General features: G+C 44.3%; 1 protein-coding gene across 2 annotated transcripts in view; it reads left to right on the top strand.

Annotated features, from left to right (window-relative positions):
- The window catches only part of DENND1B (DENN domain containing 1B), a 505,665-nt gene that overhangs the window by 464,022 nt on the left and 26,107 nt on the right, over positions 1-15,536 (top strand). For both annotated transcript variants that reach the window (XM_063940123.1, XM_063940124.1), the window contains 7 exons: positions 220-345; positions 6,759-6,860; positions 7,474-7,549; positions 7,649-7,689; positions 8,108-8,176; positions 10,890-10,946; positions 14,405-14,512. In XM_063940123.1, the coding sequence (XP_063796193.1) occupies positions 220-345; positions 6,759-6,860; positions 7,474-7,549; positions 7,649-7,689; positions 8,108-8,176; positions 10,890-10,946; positions 14,405-14,512 (579 nt within the window). The remainder of the gene's footprint in view (positions 1-219; positions 346-6,758; positions 6,861-7,473; positions 7,550-7,648; positions 7,690-8,107; positions 8,177-10,889; positions 10,947-14,404; positions 14,513-15,536) is intronic.

The raw sequence follows: 15,536 nt of genomic DNA, 5'->3' as shown, positions 1-15,536 counted from the left end.
TGTATTTTGACGCTGGTGTTCCTGCGGCGGACGGGATTCCGGCGTCAGTATTTTGAGCGCCGGGATCCTGGCCGTCGGTATCCTGACTGCATCCCCTCTACATTTATCCCAATGTATCCTTTTGGGAACTATATATTCTCCTTATATTACTGTCTCCTGCTTTCACCATATATTGCTTATTTTCCTCTAATATCATTACACTTGTCTCTTTTATCCAAGGTTTCAACCCTGAAAAGCAAGCTGAAGAAGCAGTCCACATCCACAGGGGATGGAGTGTCCCGAGCCTTCCTCCGAGCGCAGGCTGCACTGTTTGGTTCCTACAGGGATTCTCTCAGATACAAACCCGTGAGTTTCTGCTTTACACTTTCTACCATCACACGGATTACTTACATAATATAGTGAATTTCTCTTACGTCCTAGAGGATGCTGGGGACTCCAAAAGGACCATGGGGTATAGACGGGATCCGCAGGAGCTTGGGCACACTAAAAGACTTAAAACTGGGTGTGAACTGGCTCCTCCCTCTATGCCCCTCCTCCAGACCTCAGTTAGACTTTGTGCCCAGGAGTGACTGGATGCACACTAGGGGAGCTCTACTGAGTTTCTCTAGAAAAAGACTTTTGTTAGGTTTTTTATTTTCAGGGAGCCCTGCTGGCTACAGGCTCCCTGCAGCGTGGGAGTGAGGGGAGAGAAGTGAGTTTCAAGGCTCTGCTTCTCGGCTACTGGACACCATTAGCTCCAGAGGGTTCGATCACTTGGTGCGCCTAGCTGCTTGTTCCCGGAGCCACGCCGTCACCCCCTCACAGAAGGCAGAAGTCGGGTGAGTATGAGAAGATCAGAAGACTTCAGGACGGCAGAAGACTTCATTCAGTGACGGAAGGTAAAGCACAGCGGTAGCGCTGTGCTCCATGCTCCCACACACATATCACCAACGGTTGTCACTGGGTGCAGGGCGCTGGGGGGGGGCGCCCTGGGAGGCATGTTACTGAAGTTTTGTAAGGGCGGCATATGATTGTGGGTGCCGAGGCACCTTTTACAGATCCCCGCCGGCATTTTACATGAGTTTGAATTTGGCGGGCTGAAGCCACCTAGAAGGGGGCGGAGCTTCGGTCCGCGGCTCACACGCGCCATTTTCTCCCTGCACCAGACGGAGGGAGAGACGCTGCCGGGACCTCCACGCTGATTTCAAGTAAAGGGGGCATCTCCAGAGGGGAGCCGCAGTGGGGTACCAGTCTTTTTGATAATAAGGCAGCGCTGGGTACATATATTCGTGTACCAATATACAGGCGCTGGGGTGTGAGCTGGCATACTCCCTCTGTCTCCTCTTCTGGGCTGCATTGTGGGCCTGTCACCTTGCTGAGACGGTTCTGTGTGTGTTGTGTGTCGGTACTACGTGTCGACATGTCGGAGCCTGAATGTTATTCACCAGAGGAGGTTATGGGAGGTGGGGATGCGGGGCTAGATGTAGCACTGTCGACGCAGCCTACTCCTGATTTACTAGCACTCCTTAATACAATAAATTCCAATGTAGCTTCTTTATCTAAGAGGTTAGATAAGTTTGAGTCACAGACGCCGGTGTGGAAAAAGTCCATGGAGGAGGCTTTATCTCAGGTACAGACCCCATCCGGGTCCCATAAGAGGCCTTTTACTCAGGTGGGGGATACGAATACCGACACGGACTCTGATTTCGAGGTCGATTTCACTGAGGCTGCGTTACATCCACGATTAGTTAAGAGTATTCAGTACATGATTGTGGCTATAAAGGATGTTTTGCAGATTTCTGAAGAACCTGCGGTACAGGAAACAAGGATTTGCTTGTTCAAGGGTAAGAAACCTGAGGTGAAGTTTCCCCCCTCTCATGAAATGAATACTCTTTGTGAAAAGGCTTGGGAGTCGCCGGATAAGAAATGGCAGATTCCCAAGAGGATTTATATGGCGTATCCTTTCCCCTCTGATGACAGGGAAAAATGGGAGACATCTCCAACTGTTGATAAAGCTCTATCCCGTTTGTCTAAGAAGGTGGCGCTTCCGTCTCCTGACACGGCAGCTCTCAAGGATCCGGCGGATCGCAAGTTGGAGACGTGTCTGAAGTCCATTTTCGCTAATACGGGTGCATTGCTCAGACCTGCTGTGGCGTCGGTATGGGTGAGTAGTGCTATTGCTAAATGGGCTGAGAATTTAGCTAGTGACATGGATACTCTTGATAAAGATAATGTCCTTCTAACTCTCGGTTATATTAAGGACACTGCGGATTACCTAAAGGACGCGGCAAGGGACGTCTGTCTCTTGGGATCAAGGGCCCTCATTCCGAGTTGTTCGCTCGCAAGCTGTTTTTAGCAGCTTTACACACGCTAAGCCGCCGCCTACTGGGAGTGAATCTTAGCATCTTAAAATTGCGAACGAAAGATTCTCAAAATTGCGATTACACACCTCTTAGCAGTTTCTGAGTAGCTTCAAACTTACTCGGCATCTGCGATCAGTTCAGTGCTTGTCGTTCCTGGTTTGACGTCACAAACACACCCAGCGTTCGCCCAGACACTCCTCCGTTTCTCCAGCCACTCCTGCGTTTTTCCCAGAAACGGTAGCGTTTTTTCACACACACCCATAAAACGGCCAGTTTCCGCCCAGAAACACCCACTTCCTGTCAATCACATTACGATCACCAGAACGATGAAAAAACCGTGAGTAAAATTCCTAACTGCATAGCAAATTTACTTGGCGCAGTCGCAGTGCGAAGAAATTTACCGAGCGAACAACTCGGAATGACCCCCAAGCACCAATGCCATGTCGATATCTGCCAGGAGGGCCTTGTGGATCCATCAATGGAATGCTGATGCCGACTCCAAGAGGTCTATGGAAGCTCTACCCTTTAAAGGTACTGTCTTGTTTGGGGACGGCCTGGCGGACCTAGTCTCGACCGCGACTGCGGGTAAGTCCTCTTTTCTTCCTTATGTTCCCACACAACAGAAAAAGGCACCACATCAACAAATGCAGTCCTTTCGTCACAATAAATACAGGCGTGGGAAAGGTTCGTCTTTCCTCGCCTCAAAGGGTAGAGGACGGGGAAGAAGACTTCCTGCAGCCTCAGGCGCACAGGGCCAGAAGTGCTCCCCGGCTGCTACCAAGTCCACCGCATGACGCTGGGGCTTCCCTAGGGGGAGTCCGGACCGGTGGGTTGCCGTCTTCAGGTATTCAGCCAGGTCTGAATTCAATCAGACCTCGATCCTTGGGTGTTAGAAATCGTGTCTCAAGGATACAAACTGGAGTTTCAGGAGATGCCCCCTCACCGGTTCTTCATTTCGGCATTACCAGTGGTTCTTCCGGACAGGGAGGTGGTCCGGGCGGCGATTCAAAAAATTGTGTCTACAGAAGGTCATTGTTCCCGTCCCCCCGTCACAGCGGGTGGAGGGGTTCTACTCGAGCCTATTTGTGGTACCGAAACCGGACGGTTCGGTCAGACCAATTCTAAATCTAAAATCCCTCAATCCATACTTGAAAGTCTTCAAGTTCAAGATGGAATCCCTTCGAGCGGTGATTGCCAGCCTGAAGGGGGGGGATTTTATGGCGTCAGTCGACATAAAGGATGCCTACTTACATGTGCCGATATATCCTCCACATCAGGCTTTCCTCAGGTTCGCGATACAGGATTCTCATTACCGATTTCAGACGTTGCCGTTTGTGCTTTCTACGGCTCCGAGGATTTTCACCAAGGTCATGGCAGAAATGATGGTGGTTCTTCGCAAACAAGGGGTTTCAATTATCCCGTACTTGGACGATTTCCTAATAAAGGTGAGGTCCAAGGAACGGTTGCTGAGAAGTCACTATCGGTTCTGCGACAGCACGGTTGGGTGCTCAATTTGCCGAAATCCCAGTTGATTCTGACCACTCAGCTTCCTTTTCTGGGCATGATTCTGGACACGGAGTTACAGAAGGTATTCCTTCCAGAAGAAAAGTCTCGGGAACTGCAGACGATGGTCAGAGAACTTCTGAAGCCGACGAGTGTGTCAATCCATTATTGTACTCGGGTTCTGGGGAAGATGGTTGCGGCGTACGAAGAAGCCATTCCATTTGGCAGATTTCACGCCCGCGTGTTTCAGTGGGACTTGCTGAGCAAATGGTCCGGATCTCATCTACACATTCACCGGAAGATAAGTCTATCTCCCAGAGCCAGAATTTCTCTCCTGTGGTGGCTACAAGCTCATCACCTCCTGGGGGGACGCCGATTCGGTATCCAGGATTGGGTACTTCTGACAACAGATGCAAGTGTCCGGGGCTGGGGCGCAGTCACCCAAGGAAGAAATTTCCAGGGAAAATGGTCGCTCCAGGAAGCCTGTCTCCACATAAATATTCTCGAGTTAAGAGCCATTTACAATGGCCTGCTCCAAGCAAGAAGTCTTCTTCAGGATCGACTGGTCCTGGTACAGTCAGACAACATCACAGCGGTGGCCCATATAAACCGGCAAGGCGGAACGAGGAGCAGAGCGGCAATGGCGGAGGCCACAAAGATCCTTCGCTGGGCGGAACAACACGTCAGCGCACTGTCAGCAGTTTTCCTACCGGGGGTGGACAACTGGGAAGCGGATTTCCTCAGCAGACACGACCTCCATCCGGGAGAGTGGACTCTGTACCAAGAGGTATTTGCAGAAGTGACAAGACGCTGGGGAATTCCGTTGATAGACATGATGGCGTCTCGGCTCAACAAGAAGCTCCCATGGTATTGTTACAGGTCAAGGGACCCACAAGCTACTGCAGTGGACGCCCTGGTGTCTCCGTGGGTCTTCCAGTCGGTGTATGTGTTCCCTCCACTTCCTCTCATTCCAAAGGTGCTGGGGATCATTCGTCGAGCAAGGGTTCAGGCGATTCTCGTCGTTCCAGACTGGCCAAGAACGGCCTGGTACCCGGATCTTCAGGACTTGCTGGTGGAAGATCCTTGGCCACTTCCTCTAAGAGAGGATCTGTTGTTGCAGGGTCCATGCGTGTTTCCAGACTTACCGCGGCTGCGTTTGACGGCATGGAGGTTGAGCGCCAGATCTTAGCTCGTAAGGGTATTCCCAGGGAAGTCATTCCAACTCTTATTAAGGCTAGGAATGAGGTTACGGCGAAACACTATCACCGTATCTGGAGGAAGTATGTTTCCTGGTGTGAGCTTAAAAAGGCTCCTGCGGAGGATTTTCACTTGGGTCGTTTTCTCCACTTTTTACAGGCGGGCGTAGATGCAGGCCTGAAATTGGGTTCCATCAAAGTGCAAATTTCGGCTTTGTCTATTTTCTTTCAAAAAGAGTTAGCTGCCCTCCCAGAGGTTCAGACCTTTGTGAAGGGTGTAATGCATATCAATCCGCCGTTTGTACCTCCTGTAGCTCCATGGGACCTCGATGTCGTCTTACGGTTTCTCATGTCTTCCTGGTTTGAACCTTTGCGTAAGGTTGAGTGAAATTTCTCACTTGGAAGGTCGTTATGCTTTTGGCGCTGGCATCTGCCAGGCGAGTGTCGGAATTGGCAGCTTTATCTCATAAGAGCCCGTACTTGATTTTTCATTCGGATAGGGCGGAATTGAAGACTCGTCAACAATTTCTACCGAAGGTGGTTTTCTCCATTTCACATTAACCAACCTATTGTGGTTCCGGTAGCTACGGAAGAGGTGGCGATTCCAAAATCTCTGGATGTTGTAAGAACGTTAAAAGTATATGTTTCTAGGACAGCTGTTACTAGGAAAACTGAAGCGTTGGTTGTTTTGTATGCGGCCAACAAGATTGGTAATCCCGCTTCAAAACAGACTATTGCACGCTGGATTTGTAGTACGATCCAGCAGGCTCATTCGTCGGTAGGACTGACGGTGCCGAAATCTGTTAAAGCCCATTCTACCAGGAAAGTGGGCTCATCTTGGGCGGCTGCCCGAGGTGTCTCGGCGCTACAGCTTTGCCGAGCAGCTACTTGGTCAGGTTCGAACACTTTTGCTAAGTTCTATAAGTTTGATACCCTGGCCGATGAGGACCTGGCGTTTGCTCAGTCGGTGCTGCAGAGTCGTCCGCACTCTCCCGCCCGTTCTGGAGCTTTGGTATAATCCCCATGGTCCTTTTGGAGTCCCCAGCATCCTCTAGGACATAAGAGAAAACAGGATTTTGGTACTCACCTTTAAATCCTTTTCTCCTAGTCCGTAGAGGATGCTGGGCGCCCGTCCCAGTGTGGACTATTACTTGCAGTGTGTTTTCTTACTTGTTAAATTAGTTTGTACACGAGTTGTGTATTGGTTTGTTGCAGCTGGTTGCTGGAGTTTTATGCATACTGTTATCTTGTTTTGCGTTATTCCGGTTGTACGGTATGTTTATGGTGTGGGCTGGTAATTTGGTATCCCTTAGTTAAAACAAAAATCTTTCCTTGTACTGTCCGTCTCTCCTGGGTACAGTTCTTATAACTGAGGTCTGGAGGAGGGGCATAGAGGAAGGAGCCAGTTCACACCCAGTTTTAAGTCTTTTAGTGTGCCCAAGCTCCTGCGGATCCCGTCTATACCCCATGGTCCTTTTGGAGTCCCCAGCATCCTCTACGGACTAGGAGAAAAGGATTTAACGGTGAGTACCAAAATCCTGTTTTTTGCAGTTTATTGTGCTCTTAGTTATTCCATGAGACATACATATATTCTAGAGTTTCTTGAAATGTTGTTTCAGTGTAAACTGTTGTTATTGGAATTGTCACTGCAGCATATCTTATTGCCATTTAAAATGTTATTTATCTAGGTTTGAGCCTTCTGCTTTAATCTCTTTAGGGGGAACCAATTACATTTTCAGAAGAGAACTTTGTAGCCCACCGTTCCAGCACTATGAAGCATTTTTTAGAGACTGCTGTCAATCTGCAGCTCTTCAAGCAGGTACAGTCTAAGCGTAATTGGCTGTAATGTGCACACTGGCTTTCCCTGTCACACATACAGGTGCATAACCTATAGGGCACAGTTTACAAGTAATCAGATGTGTACAATGTATTGTGTATCTCCATATTTTTCACTGTATGTGAGTAAGTCTTTATTATCACAGAATAGCCTTCCCTTTTTAATCCATCCATTGAAATATTTAGGGCCAGCACATAAACTGCCAGCGATGATGCTTAGTCCTGTGTGATTTACGGATGGAGACAGTCTCCCCAACAAGATACCAGGATCTCCCTGCTCTGTTCAAAGGCAGTTCTGTTATCTTCCTGTGCTCTGTCCATGAACCAAACTCATCCAGTATGTACAGTGTCATCAGTGGTGGACATACTGATCCATGCTGTGTTTAAACAGAGCTGAACTAGGTGCCTGCATACTAGGAGCAAGCTGATTAAACTTACCCAGCATCAGTCTGTTCTGTATGAGAAGATAGAGAGAAACATTCTGCTGTTTCTAGCACAGTCCTGTAAATGTGCAACAGAAATGAGATCTTGTCTATCAGGGATTCCAGTCACAGTTCATGTGTAATCTGTTTATTTTATATCTCCTTATGTATCAGTTTATAGATGGTCGACTGGAGAAACTGAACTCAGGTTACGGGTTCTCCGATATGTTTGAGGAGGAAATAACTTCAGGTGATTGCTGCCACTGTATTTTATCTATATTTATCTTGATCTCAATTGTATATTTGAAATGTATGCTTTGAGCTTTTCTTATTGTCATGTTTATTTCAGGAAACTCCCGTGCCTACCAGCAGTGGGTGCACACAATGAAGGTAATACTAATAGAGAGTACACAAACTGCTGATGAGAAGAGATTCTATGATTGATGGTTTTTATATAAGTGGAGCATATGTGTGTGTTTTCATTATGCATAATATCATTTCTGAATGAAGTTACACTGTACAGATACTATATATCGCAGTTGGCAGACTTCTGTGATGCAACTACCAAGAGTACGTCTGCATTAGGATCCCGTAACCAGATGGGTCCGCCACCGTACAACATTCCTATACAGCTTATGTTGGCAGTTTTACTTATCTGTCCTTTTTCTAGCTCCCCAGCATGGTCTGCCATTATATATTCCCTATATGCACATATCTCTAGGGCCCTGCGCTGTGCCATGAAGAATATAGTACAGGCAGGGCAATGAGGTCATGTGTACACGTTTGCTAACTGTTCTTTTACTTACAGAAAGGGGGTGCACTAATTAATACTGCGGTGACCAAAGCTAGTCCAACTATGAAGAATGCTTATATGTATGTAAGTATATTAGAAATCCTGAAAGGTGCTAAACGTTGTATTTCTGTGTATTTAAATGCTAGACATCCACTACTGACTGACTGCTGTCACTGGGTGGGATTGGCAACAGGAGTAATGCTAATAGACATTGTAGCTACAGAGGAGTCCATGTACACCTATCCACACTTCACACTGAAAAGACCTGGAAAAAGTCCTGAAGCTCCGGAATCACTGCCGATAGCAGGGTGCCTGAGTCACGCCGGGCATCTCATGCTACATGGTGCAAAGAGGATAAGAGTATCAGAAGTCATCTGTACTTGTGTCTTGGATGATTTAGAGGCTTAGGGACTGAGCAGAGAGTACTACACAACATTTTATTGCATGAAATCACTCCGTTTATGCCCACAAGACCTACGCATGCATATGCCCCTTTGTAGACTCTTTTGCCTCCCTTTAAAAGTCATTTTAAATGATCAAATTATGCTGCTAAGAGATATTTATCCTTTAATTATTTTTAATTATAAATCTGAATATTTGTGAATAAAATTGTACTGAATCGGTTTAAATATCTATTATTCACATAATTTGATAATTTAAAAAAAAAAAGAAAAACATTTTTGGGGACATTTATGGAAAAGATATTAGCCAGTTAAATGGTTAGAAGGACAACATACTGTAGTTCTATGTAATTGGCAGCTTTATCAATACATACAGTAGTTAGTTATTCATTGTTATGAAGGAAAATTAAAATGATCAATCTTGGTCGCAAGAGTCAAAGTGCAGGACAGGTGTCATATTTCCCTTGAACTCCCTGGCAGTGCCGACCTCACGAGTGACACACGATGTGCTAACGACCCGTCATTAAACGATCGATCGTGTGCCTCAAAAAAAAAAAATAGTCCAGGGACATGCCACTCAAAATCGTACAATGCATCGTTGTGCCTAAAACATGTTATGATGTGCATACCATTAAGACAAATAATATGGGCTGCACGTATGATCAGAGGATACGACATTTGACCCGCAGGACCGATCATCGCATCATTGTCGTACCCAAAACATGCACGATGTGCACACGATGCATTGTATGAGGTGTCGAAATTATGTGTTCATACACGATATCGACCTATTGTATGGCCAGCAATAGGCTCATTTGTTTTCTATAGATAGTCTGGCAATAGGTTATAACAAAGCATGATCTCTGATAGCTGTGATTAAATATAATGTGTATATAATCTAATTAGGTGGGAAAACAAACAGTATAATGATTTTCTTCATTCTAGTTAAAAAAAAAATTGCTTAAGTAATTAAGTTCATCACAATCAATATTAAACTCCTAAAAATTATAAAACATTAAACAAGCTATAAGTGCTACATAACTACACCAGGGAGATGGGATCAAAGAACACAGTCCAAATTAAGATTTTACACATTCGCTTCCAATTTATATACAGATACCTGTGTTATCAGACTCTTGCTTCTTCGCTGATGGGACAATGCATGGCTAATGGTGTGTACACACGGTGAGATATTTTCTTCCAATTTTGACTATATAGTCAAGATTGTAAGAAAAGTTAGTGCAGATCGCAAGGTGAAAGTCGCCTTGCGATCCCGATTCGATGCCGATGTGCTGTCCCACGCGGTCGGCATCGCAAGCCTAGATAGACTGTGCAGGCAAGTCAATTTTGACTATCTCTAAGTCAAAATTGACACTTAGCCAAAATCGCACATAGTATCGCAAGCACACTCATTATGTGCTTACGATGCCGATCTAGCCCCTGTCGCATAGTGAGAATCGGCCATAGCCCGAATCTTACCGTGTGTATAGGCCTTTATTGTCAGCACTGCCCAATTCAGTTAGCTGCGGGAACCTCGCGCACTAATCCTCCGAGGCAGGGTTTTTCCTCGCAGGATCAGGAGCTATGAGAAACAAAATATGCTTTAAATGCACCCGCCTGCATTTAGCGCACGGGGAGAACTTATTAGTTTCTGCATATTACACTGAATCTGCGTGCTGCCAAAGGTTTTACCTCCCAGGGAAAAGGCTATATAATTATACAACTCCGGGTGGTAAACTTGGAGCTTCGACACGTGGTAAAACTCTTGCTTACTTGAATATGCCCCTATCGGCTCAGATCGTGTTTTTACAGATTTAAAAAAAAAAAAAAAAAACCCATCAGGAAGCTGATTACATAAGTCAGTTGGTTACAATCAGAGAAGGAATGAGATTCTATTGCTGGGGATGAGTGATAGGCTAATGACGCATGGGGCGCTGTTACCGCTGCAGCCAGCATCCATCGAGCCTATCAGCGCTGGTGTGAAAGGAACTCTGCCTGTTACTGTATGTTCAGGAAAACACAGTGTGAAACTGCAGGTTCCATGAGGCTAAATTACACAAACACTCAAACCTCCAGTGTGTTCCTATGCTATGTGGGCTGTTTGATTTAGGTCTTTTAATGTTCCCAAGGAATCTGCCCCTTTCTGGAATGCATAAGTATAGTTAGTTTTGTTTTAACCAATTAATTGACTCTTTTTCCCTTTAAAAACTTTCACAACATTGTTTTGTTTTGTTTTTTTACATTTAATTAATATAGCTTAAAAAGTATTTTTTCAATATAATATATTATGCACATCTGCAGACCGGGGACACAGTGGGGCGGTGTGGTCGCATGTGATCTGACCATGCCAGTTGAGAGGATTAAAAAAATTAAATAATTACCAGATTTTTCTGCAGGCAAAGAATCAGGCCAAACAAGGTATCAAGGAGGTGAAAAGCAAGCTGGCGCATAAGGTGAGAGTTTGTTATCTGGGATTATTTATTATTTGTGTTCTGCTATACAGTATAGAATAGAATAGAGGATTGTGTTAGTGTTTAGTTTTCAATTTGAATAACACATTTCTAAATATGTAGTAGTGAAGTATATCTTTTTGTTTATGTAGCAGACAGGTGTGTCATTGTATAATGCATTGCCAACTTTTACACTTTTACATAGTATACAATGCGTGTAGAATAAAACCATGTAAACAGTCTGTTAACAAAGATGAGCTTTGTGAGCAATCATTTCTATTTAGATTAGGTTTGGGTATGTTCTGTATTGCTGTATTGTTTAACATGCGTGCGCCATGTCATTAACACCGTCCCTTTCATCCCTTTACTAACGAGTTAATAATTGTTGATCCCAAAAGGTCAAAATAAAATAATACTTATTTTCTGCAATAGAGCGAAAACTAACCCTCACTTAAATTTTTACGAGGGTTGTTTTGTAAAGGCAGCTGTGAATAAATGGACAGAAGAGTGACCCCTGAGATGAGTGTATTTAAAATGACCAGCTGCACAGATGCATGAACATAACTGCATGCTATAAGGACATTTCTTTAAATGAAAAACTGAATCTTTTTTAACTCTACTTTTGTTATTATTGTGCGCCTTGCTCTGTGAAAGTAGAGTTTTTTTTAAATGAATAGTCACCTTAGTGCGTTTTCTGCCTGTTCCACACGCGACTCAGTGACCCTTATGTTAAGTCTCTGTCTTGTTAGAACTTCCTTTTTTTTATAAACAAAATAAGTTGTTGATCATTTTAGTGCTTGCAGATGTGGTTAGATAGAAGTGAGTAATAGACACTTATATTCCCAGGATACAAAATGTAGGCTGCTTGTCCACAAGTGCATGTTGGTGCATGTGGAGCCTGATAAATTAACTTCTGCTATTTTTGTAAATGTACATGTAAAACTAGCAACCCATAGTCTTCACCTTTTGTTCAACTACAAGTCCCAGCTGGCATTACCCCCTTTGCAGAATGAATAGTTGCACAAAAACAGCTGCTCGGAATAGATACAGGTACACAATCAATTTTGCTTCTGTTCAGGTAACACATGGAATCCAGTTACCAGGCAGTGCGTAGTTTGTCACAGCAGGGCAGAAAGTAAATAACATTTTTGCAAAATAAGATTATTTAAATGAGAGAAACTAATCTGAATAAAGGATACATTTTTAGTGGCATCTCTTGTTTTGCTATTTCCACTCCACCAGAGCACTTGAACGGTATGGGGGACACTTTGCACAGGTCAGATGCAATGCAGCTCAGAGATTTGTAGGCGTACATTAAGTAATGTGTAAAACAAAACAAAAAAACAAACAACATGCACACACAAAAGTGTCATATGTAATTTGGACATGCCCGCCAATGTTCCCTTACCTTCAGGATAAACTTACACCATAAAGGAGACTAACTTGGGCAGTATTTTACCAGTAAAATGAAAGTATTATTTAATGGAAAAATATTGGTGCGTACTGGTACAAGGTTGTACATTGATGTTACACTTACACCTTTGCCTCCCTTGCAACCCTGCGAAACTCAAACACTTTTATTGTTGCCAAGTTGTCTCACAAGTGTAGACAGTAGGCCTGCACGCTGCTGTGCACTGTCCAGACCATGTCAGAGGATCAGTGTAGAAAAACAGCAGTTTGCTATTTGCATCCATTCCTCATAATAAATAGATGCCCCTGAAATATCTCAGTACCTGCTTTTAGTAACTGACTCACTGCTTACTGAACTAGTAGTGTTTGACCTTAGTAAATATATGTGAAATGCATTATATGTGAAACCTCAGAAAAGGAAAAGCTATGTACTAATCAGGAGACTTAGAACTGCCATGTGCAATGCATTTGTCAACTTTTTCATAACTGTCTAACATTTTACTAACCATTAGTGCTTTGCATGCTCTGTACAGTCATGTGCAAAAGAAGCTACACCCTCCTTCAAATCTGGTTTTTCCTATCAGAAGATAATCAACAATCATCTTGAGCTGGTCCAGGTCCTAAATCATTTATAACTTGATGTGAGAATTATCACAAAAAACGACTTTGCTTTGTCATTATTTGTGCAGCAAAAAATATAAGACAACAGAAGGAAGCCATGTGTGGAAAAGGAATTGCACCCCATGATTAAGTAACATGCAGTTACTGTAGTAACTTGGAGTTTATCAGTCTGTTACATGGTATTTTATTTTTGGAATCGTTACAGCAGTACTTCAGCCCACCAATTGCTTTTAGTCACATTGTGTTACCATCCCTCCTAAGGTCCCACCTCACCGGGCTGAGGGTCAAGATTTTGACTTGGTCATTTGAGTAATTGTGAGTTATGCTTGTGAAATTTCAAACTTTATTGGTAATAGCTGGAATTGTGGGAGTATTGTACCTGCTTCCAGTTAAGGGCAATTGGTCATCTACATACAGTGTGCGTATGTGACCTATGGTTATGCTTCGGTACATCGGGAATCAGAGATAGTAGGAAAGGTTAGACCGGTTGGCAAACTTACGATATGGCATGTATTAAATCACTGAGTATATAATACAGAGCTGCGATGGGACCAGGTACCCCTGGTACTAGAGCTTTAAACAAGTTGCTTAATATCGAGCATGTCCCTCATATTCCCTATTTGTTCTTTTATAAATAATGGTTCTCACTGTAAACTGTTGCACTTTAACTTGTTTGTAAACCCGATTTATAGCTGCCGATTCACGTACTTTTGAGTGAAATGGGGCCAAATTGGACAGGATTTGGCCCCGTTTCCGACCATCTCAGTCCGACAGGGGAGATGGGGGACAGCCGCAGGGCATACAGGGCAGAGAAGTGGCACAGCACTGCAGCAGGATGTCTCACAGCCGCGCCGCTCACGGCAGCGTTCACCCAGCTCCAGCAAGTGAGGTCACGCTTGCTGGAGCCGGGTGAACACTGCCATGAGGTCTGGCGGCTGTGAGACGTTCTTCTGCAGCGCTGCTCTCCTCCGTCTGCCAGTGGCTGTCCCCACTGGTCTCCCCGCGGCTCCCGTCCCCTCTCCTCCTCTGGGTCCTTCATCTCAATTCGACTTTTTAAAAGTCGAAATGAGATGAGATTGAATAGGGGTTGTCTGATCCATTCCAACAAATGCATGTCGGAATGGATTCGACCCTAATTGAATATACCCCTTAGTATTTATATAAAGGTGGTGGCATGCATTTAATTAGCAGCACCTACTGTAGCTGAAATCACCCTTATTATGAATACTATACTTACTTTTTTACACATGACTTCTTCATGTTGGCTTATTTTTAGGTGATCAAGTAAAATTTGTCATTTCTCATAATAGATTTAATTTTAGGACTTAGACAGGAATAGATGATTGTTAATTATGTTATAATATGTAAACTTGGAAGAGGGTTTGCTTTCTTTTTGATATGACTGCATATGTTTGGTGGTTCTGTTGCAGGAAATTGAGAATGAACATTCTTGGGCTAATTTGGAGTCCAAGAACTCCAATACCTTCCCATTAAACAACACAAAACGGCCTAGCCATGAGAGGCGGAAACTCTCACAGGTGAGGAATGTTTACGTAATATCGGATGTTAGCTGTGACTCTAACTATGTCATCCCATAGATCAGGAATATGCTGCCACCTCATACACATCAGATAATGGAGTGTAATTGTTTGTTTGTGTGTGTGTGTGTGTGTGTGTGTGTGTGTGTGTGTGGTATATAAAAATAATAATTTAATTCTACTAATGCGAATGCTAGTTGGTGCTGCCACTAATGTTTATGGGCCTGATTCAGAGGCGGATGCTAATTGTGCCACTGCTGTGTCCTCGTGTGAAGCCGTTCTGAGAAGATATAGAAATGTTGCAGCTGATGGCATCCTTTGCGTGACGCCCATTGGCTTCTCTGATCCTGGTGTTTGCGTACAAAGACGCACCACAGGACGAACATAGGCCGCATCATCGTCCCTCTCAGAATGTCCGTCACAAGAAAGACTTTGGGACTAGAACCACTGAGTAAGAAGATGTAACCCCTCGATGCGACCTCCCCCTCCCCCTAATCCAGTCATGACATGCCTGAGTTTGAGCTACCATGCCTCCGTTAACTCCCACAAATTGTCACTGTCTGTCAATCATTCTGCGTTCTACTCCACACTATGATCACTGTTGCAATACCATCGCTACACACGCGCAGAGCGACTCGGATGCATGCACAATAAAAAGAGCATTGGGCATTTGCAAAAAAATCTGAATTGCTTTCACCTCTAACTCTGTCTCCAGCTGACCTGTTAAACCAAGGGCATATAGGGGTCTATTCATGAAGCAGTGAAAAGTGTGGAGAAGTGAGCTAGTGCAGTAGTTGCCCATGGTAAACAATCAGTGCTACGGATAATTTTATAGAATGCACTTTATAAATGTTACCTCAACACTGACTGGTTGGCATGGGCAACTTCTCCACTGGCTCACTTTTCCACTCTTTTCACTGCTTCATGAATATACCTCCATGTGGTATAATGTTTAACTTGTGAACAGTCTTCCTTATAGATAGATAGCTTGTACCTCTTGTAATAGAACAGGGAGATTGTTATT

Source organism: Pseudophryne corroboree, chromosome 9 (assembly GCF_028390025.1).
Source record: "Pseudophryne corroboree isolate aPseCor3 chromosome 9, aPseCor3.hap2, whole genome shotgun sequence".
Taxonomy (NCBI): domain Eukaryota; kingdom Metazoa; phylum Chordata; class Amphibia; order Anura; family Myobatrachidae; genus Pseudophryne; species Pseudophryne corroboree.
This window is presented reverse-complemented; position numbering and strand designations above follow the sequence as displayed.